At 41.4% G+C, this 10068-nt stretch overlaps 1 protein-coding gene across 2 annotated transcripts in view; it reads left to right on the top strand.

The window, feature by feature from the left end:
- The window catches only part of PREP (prolyl endopeptidase), a 201297-nt gene extending 198372 nt beyond the window's left edge, over positions 1 to 2925 (top strand). For both annotated transcript variants that reach the window (XM_074990809.1, XM_074990810.1), the window contains one exon: positions 2192 to 2925. In XM_074990809.1, the coding sequence (XP_074846910.1) occupies positions 2192 to 2486 (295 nt within the window). In that variant the 3' untranslated portion in view covers positions 2487 to 2925. The remainder of the gene's footprint in view (positions 1 to 2191) is intronic.
- Positions 2926 to 10068: the final 7143 nt, after the last annotated feature.

Raw genomic sequence — 10068 nt, forward strand, 5'->3', positions numbered from 1 at the left:
GAATACAATCCGTACCTGTTACTTTCTGGGATCAGATGCAATCACGGGAGAGGGGACAGTCGGTGGATGACCAGTTGAGAACACAGCCAGTGCACAGAAGCCTTACATTGCACTGGAAAACCTAACACCCACCCCTCAGCAACTCTCTTTTTTGAAAATTTTTCCTATCTTCTCTTTCTTCAACCTTTCCAGAGTCCCTGTATTTTCAGGGATCAGATGCAATCACAGTTGGGGTGAGGGGGGACAGTAGTAGACGGCCAATTGAGAATTCAGTCGCAAAAGAAAGAGATTTCTGTGAACTTTGCCATCTCTGTGGATGCCCTACTTTGGCATCCTTTCAACAGGGAAAAGTGGATGTTGGCTTAATACGGGAGGGGAATGAGGAAAATGCAATGTGGGAAGATGATGTAAAAGACCAGTGAGCATACCCAGAATGCTATGGGGATGAGGGAACTGTGGGATAGGTTCCCACAACACATGACTGTGACAGTTGATGTTTGCCAATTATGTATAGCAGCAATAAGTCATCTTTGTGAGGAGCGCGTGGGGAGGTGAGGATAGTCAAATTCAAACTTAAAAATTCTAGTTAAAAATCCATAATAGTATATTTGATTTTTATCTCAGTGTAGACACAGCCAACATGTAATGTTGGCTTTTTAAGTAATGACTTTTTCTGGCAGACTGTCAGAACTGAACACTCAGCCCAACAATTAAAAATAGTGTTTTTAATTATGTAGAAGAGATTACTGCTTTTGTAAGTTGTGTTTTAAATGTAGATGGGGTTTATTTGTATAAATTGATTGGTAGTGGAATACACAAGGAAATATATCAGGTTTTAAATTCTTGCTCAGAAGCCTGAAAATAAGTATTTTCACAGACCTGGTTTAATTGAGTATACTTCAGATTGATGATCGATAATAACAAGCTTGTTAAAATATGTGACATAAATAAATGAAAATTCAGTATTAGCAGAGCAAGTTAAATTAACAGTGAAAACTGAGTATTTCTCATACATATTAAACTACTATGTAAGATTTAATACTAAATCAGGATATTAGATAATGAAGTAATGGTCCCATTAGGTGTAACTGAAATAGTCAGTCTCCAATTTTTGAGCTAAAGTATTTATTTAAAATATCATAGCGCTGCATTGGTAAAAGGAAAATATAACGCACAAGTAAAATACTTTACAATCTAGTAGGTCTATTATAAACCATTTGCCTCTTGCTTGCTGTTTTGTCAAGACAGGTTAAGTTTTCATATTGTGAAAGCATTTTCACAGTAGTGCACAATAACGTAATTTTCAAGTTCATATTTTGAATTTCGAGAGGATGTTCCCACAAAATGCTTTGTATTTTATATATGATACAAATGTGTGCAATGAAAACTGTTTATATACAATATTAGCAGATGCAATGAAATTTGGCATACAGAGCATCAGAAGGAGAATTTTAAATTTACCCAGTGTGGCTGGGAAAAGGCATATTATATGATGGGTCCTGTGTAATCTATTGTATATATGTCCATTTTAGGCCTCCCAACATCCAAACAGACATTTTAGAAATCATTTTATCTGATATTAGTCTGAAAAATTAGTCGTCTTTTTGGACTGGCAAACTTTGTCAAATCAACTGTTGAACTACTGGTAATCTCTTACCAAATAAATCAAAATATTTGAGAGTCATGTGTAATGGTACTTAAAAAGTACCATTATGGAGATCCTAGAAATACCTTAAAAATATAATGTCCTTCAGTGCCAGTGTTTAACTTCTTAAAACAAAACCTAGTTTCATGGAAAAATAATTCCTTTTAGCTAGCTGTGTTAGATGCTAAGCCAGGGAAGGGGCGGCTGCTGGCGTTCTCTGCCCGGGGCCCCGGGGAAGCAGCTGCTTGTGCATAATTAAATTCGCAAACTGTAAGTTCGCAAATGTTGAGACCCTGTTGCACTAAGGTCTCCTAAACGGCTGGGAGCCAAAGTATTTTCACAGGTTAATAGAGAGGCAAGTGTTTGCTATTCTCTTTAATAGCCCACAAGTGATAGAGAATCACTACCTAATCACACAAAATGGATTTTATACAAATGGGGGACTAACTTTGAGCAGTGTCAGATTCCACACTGGTGGCTTGAATATGAAATAGTCTGTCTGTTTGGTCTAAAAGAACCGATGGCTAAAAGCTTATGTCTTTTCAGGTACTCTCCACTTCACAATATCAAACTGCCAGAAGAAGATGGAATCCAGTATCCCTCCATGTTACTTCTCACAGCAGACCATGACGACCGTGTGGTCCCTCTGCATTCGCTGAAATTCATTGCTACTCTACAATACGTGGTGGGCCGAAGCCGCAAACAAGCCAATCCACTTCTCATTCATGTTGATACCAAGGCTGGGCACGGAGCCGGAAAACCAACAGCTAAAGTTATAGAGGAAGTGTCTGATATGTTTGCCTTTATAGCACGATGCCTAAATCTTGATTGGATTGAATAGGTAGACTACACATTAGTGTCTCACTAAGAAATCAAGGGCTTTTACATCATTTAAAAACAACCAACTACTTGGGGTAGTACTTACATTTAAGAACTGCAGTTTATTATTTTATTGATCCAATCTGCTGTGGAGTTTTGGTGTTTTAAGCTTCCCTTCTTTTTAATATTTACTTGGGTTTCTTTTCTGCTATGTTCAGGTATAAAAGAGTACATTTGGATAGATAGTTGAATTGCTGGCAATGCTGTTGTGAAGATTTAGTGGTAGTTGAGCTTATGTAATATAAAACAGTTTTAATGTATTTTGCAACTATAAACATATCTAGACACCTGTATTTAAATGTAAGTACTGTTCCAGTAGAGATACTATGAGAATAATATTGGTTATTTAAGAATGCCAGGGTTATTACAAAATCTTTCCAATTAAAATGCTGAAGTGCAAATACACTGCGTCATTTGAAATCAAACACTACTGTGAAAAATCAAGAACTTCACATTACAAATAACAGCATATTATAGTTCTTCATACTTCTGTTACTTAACTTCATTAGTTTCTTGCAGATGTCCAATACATCTCTCTAGTCTGGCACCCTTGGAACCTGACTTGTGCCAAGCAAGAGAATTTGCTAGACTATGGGAAGTTAATATTGTCTAGCACATTACCAACGCTTCCACTGCTTACTGGCCTCTTAGAAGACAGTAAGGGGTAAATTACAGCTAAATAACAGCACAGAACACTGAGAGCCAGGTCTGGTGGCTGTAAACAAACTTTATGGGACCACAGGAGACTTGGCCACACATGATAGATAAGTGTTTGTCCTGCTAACTAAAATCATGCTGGATTACAGATGTTGCTGGATGAGAGAGGTTCAACCTGTGCTTTACCAGTTCAATATCCAGTAATTAATTTTCACATACAATAGAAACTCAGAGCCTGGAGAACTTGGATCATCTGTAGAATTGGACTTTTCATTTCAGGTTGCACAGATAATCTTGATGATGTTGTCTTGCTGCTCCCTGGGTCTTTAGCTACTGCCAAACGATAGATCAGCTATCATCAGTGTTGCGCACACAGTTCTGACAGAGCTTCCCCATGCAGGACACTCACCAGGCTGTTGTGTTTGGGGCCTTCCTTGCTGGGTCCTCTGTGGTCTTGACTCTGTTCAGACTCAAGATGCTTCCAGGTACCACCAATGACTTAAGGTCCCTATGCATCATAAAGTGCAGCTCCTCTTGTATAGCACTGCTCCTTGAGAGCTGAGACCCTGCAGTCCAGTGCACAGCCTTTCAAACCAGTGTTGACCCCAAAGACTCCTCCATAGTTTAAACACATCCCCTCCCAGAACTCCAGCCTTTTGAGCATTCTGGGCTTACGGTTTCTCTCTATGTGGCTTTTCAACAGTGAAAGTGCCCATTGACTTTACATAGGATTCTAAAATAGCATTACTGTTTATTTAGCATGAGAAGTACACAAGTGTAGACAGAGCAGTGAACGCACTTGTATGCATTTTCCCTGGCTCAGTTTCCTTGCCATGCTGGAGAGTTCTTTGGACCTGAACAGAGTTCTTTGGGAAGCCCAGGTGGAGCCTGCTGAAAATGGTCTCTTCAAAGTCATGGCATCATCCCCTCTCCTGCAGCTAGCTTCCTTTGCCTTTGGCTGGTTCCACAGTTAAATAGAACGTCCTTGCATACAAAAGCATGCCATTTGCTCCTGCCCAAAGCTTCCTATGTATCTCTGAGTGTATCTGGTTTGAGTTTATGTCCCTCTACTGCGTCTGGTCTGGTTTGGTTTGGTTTGGTTTATTTTGTGGGGAGTGGGGTGGGAAAGAATGGGAGAAGGGAGTTATTTTTGTTCATCTGATGAGTTTTCCAGTTTCCACTTTTCTATCCCTTTGCAAAGAAACTTGGTCAAACTGATTTCCAAAGGCTTAAGCCAACACATTGTCCCAAGAGACTTTTGCTTGAATAACCCACTATTGTACCTGGTATGAGAGAGATGCACTATAGCCCTGACAGCAGGTGGCTGATTCCACATCTGCATGCAGGCATAGAGTCCCCAACTTGACGTCATCACAGTTTCCAGTTTGGCTGGATTCACCTTGTCCTAATGTCCAGAACATATGTACCCTCCAGCACTTGTTTTTATGCATGACAGTTATAGCTGGATTGAATTATAGCTTTACATGTGCACTCGCACCGTTTCTGAGCTCCTGTTTCTTTTCTTTTAAGCAGCAGTTCTCAAACTGTGGGCCAAGATTCCAAAGTGGGTCACATGATCCCATATTAATGGGGTCACTAGGGCTAATGTTAGACTTGCTGGGGCCCATCATCTGGTGCAGAAGCCCCAAGTGGCAAGGATCAGGTTACAGGGCCTCCACCTGGGGCTGAAGTGCTTTGGTTGTGGCACCAACTCCACCCTGCCAATGGCAGCAGGGCTCACGTAAGCTCAGACTTTGGTCTCCCCTCCTGGGGTTATGTAGTAACTTCTGTTGTCAGAAGGGGGTTGCAGTGTAATGAAGTTTGAAAGTTCAAGGCTGAACAGGTGTTGTTTATTAGATGTAAAGTTTGGTTCCAGACTGACTAACCTTCAGTATTAACCATGCTGAAACTAACTTTTGGCTTTCTAGCACAAACACATTTCACAGATTTTTTTTTTTTTTAAATCCCCATTTGCAAAAGTCGAAAGTACTCTCATTTTCCAGGCTTGGCTAGTCCTAAAACACTCACTCCTAGTTATTAAAGCTCATTTTAGAATCTTTAGGGCAAAATATGCTCATATATCTGTGTTTATTGACTTTTATTATAGCCAGGCACGCATCTGAGGGGAAGATTTCGCCTTTAATTTTGTTATCCTACCAAATCAATGTATATTTATTTTTAAAATTGAAAGTGCGGCCGTCACTACGATTGCAAGGCTAGGCACAATGCAGAGCGAGACACAGCGTGTAAGGTGAGTTATCTTGAAGCAGCTCTGGGAGCTATTTTGCTTGTCCACAAAGGAAGACTAATTTGGATTAAGGTAGGATATGAATTTAAAGCAGAATGACTATTTTAAATTAATTCCCTATATGGACACTCCCCGAACAGAGTCTTTTACTCCAAATCAGACTGACCCATTAACATAATGGATTAAGCTGTTCGGAATAAGGCACTTTTATTTCAGCGTAAGTGGATCTATCTCAGGGAGTTAATTAAGAATAGTTAACTAGAAGTAGCTATTCCACAATATTTCTTTCTTTATACAAGCCCATTGTAATACAGCAGCATAGCTCTGAGTCACTTTTCTCCCTTGCTGCATCTTCATAATCAATGATTGTTGAAATAACTTAAGTCTACTTAACTTTATAGCATAGATACAGCCCCCATGACAGTGTTTGGGATGCAAATTAAAAAAAAAATTGAAGGCTTGTTTCATGTGTCACAGAATTCTGTTCTTTGAGAGAAAAATGACAGGATTTTTTTACAGCTGTACCTAGTGTTTACAAGTTTTACTTCTATTTGAGTCAATCACAGAAACAAAGTGTGTTTGTTTCATGCCATAATAGCTATGCCAGAGTGGCATGCATGGGGAGGATTATCTGCCCTGTTGTAGAGTATGTGTTCTCTTTTATTTCTGTGGTTTCAAATGTACAAGTCTAATCTGATTCCCAGTTGCTGTTAAATAACAGAAGTAGCAATAACTGCCAGGACAGATGTTTTTATTTTTGTCTGTCTAGGAAGTTTTGGGTGTTTTTTTTTTTCTTTCAGTCTTGCAACCTTTATTCTTGCTGTGGTTATGTTGAGATTAGACTACCACAATATGTTCTATGCGGGGCTAGTCATTAAGTGAACCAGAAAACTGACGTGAGTCAAAAGGAAGCTGCTCATTTATTAGGGAGTGTGTTCCAGAGTATATTAGTGATCTGGGATTTGATTTTGTCCTGTCAAGCCTTTGAAGTTACTGGTACACTGCAAAATCATTAACAGTTTAACATAAAGGATTTGTAGGTTGGCCAGCTGCTCTGTGCAATTCTGATGTTTTATTGCAACAGTAATTTAAAAATTAAAATGATTTTTAAAAAGGCAGGAGGGGAGGAAAGGAACATGTCTCGTAAGAGAGTTCAAAGAAGAGCTAGGTAAAGTCATTGAGGTTAGGTCAAACAAAGGCTATTAGCCAGGAGGTAGGAATGGTATCCCTGGCCTCTGTTTGTCAGAGGCTGAGGTGGATGGCAGGAGACAAGTCACTTGATCTTTGTCTTCGGTCCGCCCTCTAGGGTACCTGGTACTGACCACTGTCGGCAGACAGGATGCTGGACCTTTGGTCTGACCCAGTAATGGCCATTCTTACATTCTTGTTCTTAGTCATTCTCTTAGGATTTTGCTTAAGGGAAACAATGACCTGGAAGTATGACCACAGGAGCGATAATAGATGGGAAGGTCTCTAAGGTACCCCGGAGAATTCTTACCCATATGTATGTCTGGTGAGCCTCACCTACATGCTCAGAATCTAACTGATTCACCAGTGGGAGCTACGGGCGACCAGACCTGTGGACGCAAGATAAACCCACCTGTTTCATGGCTCACCAGTGGCTTAACCTGACAAGCTGTGTGCTGGCCACAAGTTTTGTAGTGCTACTTTAAATTTAAGATTTAAAGGCTCAGTAACTCAGCCAGCAGTTCTGGGTCTGTTTCTGGAGTGAGTGGGTGAGGTTCTGTGGCCTGCAATGTGTGGGAGGTCAGACTAGATGTTCATACCCATCTCCTCTGGCCTTAAAACCAATTAGTTTATTCGTGAAGTCATGCATGTAATGAGCAGAAGTTGTTACCCAAATGGGGCCTCAGCTGAAGCCCACTGAAGTTGATGGAAGGACTCCCATTAGCTTCCTTGCATATGAAACAAGCTCATGATCCTTGAGTGGGATTTTTCTTGCCCAGGGGCAAAGAGTCAGCCCCAACACCTAGAGTTCTCCTGCAATAGAAGGAAGGGTCATCCATATTGCCATAGGCACCTCCCCCAGGTAGTGATAATTTGAGCCTAGTAATGCTACGCATTTTGAAGACTAACTATGGGGAAAGTGGGTAAAAGTAATCAAATGTCACAATAACCCATACCAATAAAGACAGACACTGAACTAATTTAAATAGAAAGGCCTACTGTTGTAATTCAAGGACTGTGTTAATATTATGCCTGGAAAACAAGAATAGCATGAGACTGGAAGTCAGTGGCGCAAAACAGAGGTATGAGAAATTAGGCCTAAATTGCTGGATGAAATAATGAGAAGAAGAGCTATCTCACCCACCATTCTCTTTTGGGATCCTTAAAGGAAAGCTCAGGGGGAGAAAAGTGGGAGGATGCAAATGCAACAATTACAGACAGAAGGGGGAGAAGCCAGTTTTGCATCATGGCTGCCACACATTATGTCCCTTGTGACTTTGGAATTCACCCTAAAACCGCTGGGCCTTTGTTTTCATAATCCTGCCATATGTCCTGACCAGCCCACCTCACAGAAAGGAACACAGATGACATTGTCACCACCAGCAGCTATGGCTAAATCCTGAATGCTACCTTGGACACATGTAAGTATCTGCCATGCACCTCCTTGTCTCTTCTCTTTCTCATCCTTCCTCTTGTCTTCTGCTTTTAAAAACCCTGGAGGCTGCTGTTAAAGCCTGTGAACCGTAAGGCAAATAAAAGCAATACCTGACCCACCCCAAAGCTGGGACAAGTTTGCCAGGTCTCAGAATGGCTGATACAATTAAGTACTGTACCTGTGTCTTTTCCGGCAGTGAGCTTAGAAGTGATCATCAACACGAGAGACAGCAGTCATATGTATCTTTGCTGTTCTTTTCCCTCTTTTTGGGGGTCTTGTTTTGTCTTTTAGCAGGATCAACAACAGCTGCAGCCCATCTCAACTAACTTCTCTTCTTCCCAAAAAAAGGAGAATTATTACCATTTTAATAATATCTGAAAAGCTGTCAGATGTGGGTCCTTTTAAAAATTTTCTCCAGCTAATGGTAAAGAGAACAGGGAATGTATTAGAAATAAACCTTTGCTTAATACTTTACATTTCAATTGCTTGGACTGTTCTTTGATATCTGTCACATTAATAAATGGTTAAAAAGGGAGTCATGGTACTAAGCTGACTGAACTCTGTATATCACCTTGTTTGCACTACTTAATGTTGGACAGAGAGGGGTCATGCTGATACTTTTGACTCTTTGGGCCCATGTATTCCATTGAAATTAATACACCATTCCTTCCCCTGGAGCCTGGTTACAACTGAACCATGCTGCTAAGGACTTCAAGGCAAAACATTACCTAGAAGTATCACCAGCTACAGGAAAGCATGAGTTTCACACTGTAGAGGGGATACCTGTCCAAATTTGGGCTTGTGGAGTGTGGTTGATAATGTCACTGCAGGTAGCCATACCCTATCTTACACCCTATATAGCCACATAGCTTGAAATCCAGGACATACCCATGAAAAGGCTTCTGTTGCCTTAGCAGAAGGGAAGCAGGACTCAGGGCAGCACATCTCACTTCCATAATGACCAGCTCATGTTCCTCTCCATTGCTAGAGGCCCACGTTGAAGAGGAGAGGCAGAGCACTCTAAGTAATATTCCAGAGGTGGGTGGTTCTAGATGCATGATGTCCCTGCGTTTGTGCTCAGGGCTCATGTTTCTTAGTATGACATTCACAGTTTGAATTTAAGCAAATCATGTCACAAACAGCAGGATAAAAATGTTTTCCTTGAATTGTTTCAGCAGACTCCCTCCTTGGAATTCTCTGTGCTCCTGAGATTGAGCTTGTAGCAAGTGTAACAGCACAAATAATTTTCCACAGTGGAACGTGCAAACATATATTGGACAAGAGGACGAAAAAGGGCTACAGGATGCGTGTAGTCTATCCATGTCTGTAAAGCCAAAGCAGACATACTGGAGAAGTTCATCTGTGTTCTGTAACAGGGTCAGGGCAGCCTATCCCGGCTGGGAGGCAACCCAGAACCCAGCCTGGGCGTGGGAGAAGACGGAAGGGCCGTGTCTACGCTAGCCAAAAACTTCGAAATTGCCATGCAAATGACCATTTTGAAGTTTACTAATGAAGCACTGAAATACATATTCAGCACCTCATTAGCATGCGGGCAGCCACGGAACTTCGAAATTGACACAGCTCGCCACCACGCGGCTTGTCCAGACGGGGCTCTTTTTCGAAAGGACCCCGGCTACTTCAAAGTCCCCTTATTCCCATGAGCAGATAGGAATAAGGGGACTTCAAAGTAGCCGGGGTCCTTTCGAAAAAGAGCCCCGTCTGGACGAGCCGCGCAGCAGCGAGCCACTTCAATTTCAAAGTGCCGCGGCTGCCTGCATGCTAATGAGGTGCTGAATGTGTATTTCAGCGCTTCATTAGTAAACTTCGAAATGGCCATTTGCATGGCCATTTTGAAGTTTTTGGCTAGTGTAGACGTAGCCAAGGAGTTAAACTCCCAGGTTAATATGGGATAGATAGTGATCCAGGTAATCAGTTAGCAAACTCCAGCTGAGCTAACTGCTGGGAGGCTTAAAAACAGGGGCAGCAAACAGAGCAGAGAGGAGGCAGAGAGCATGA

The sequence above is a fragment of the Carettochelys insculpta genome, chromosome 3 (genome assembly GCF_033958435.1).
Source record: "Carettochelys insculpta isolate YL-2023 chromosome 3, ASM3395843v1, whole genome shotgun sequence".
Taxonomy (NCBI): Eukaryota; Metazoa; Chordata; order Testudines; family Carettochelyidae; genus Carettochelys; species Carettochelys insculpta.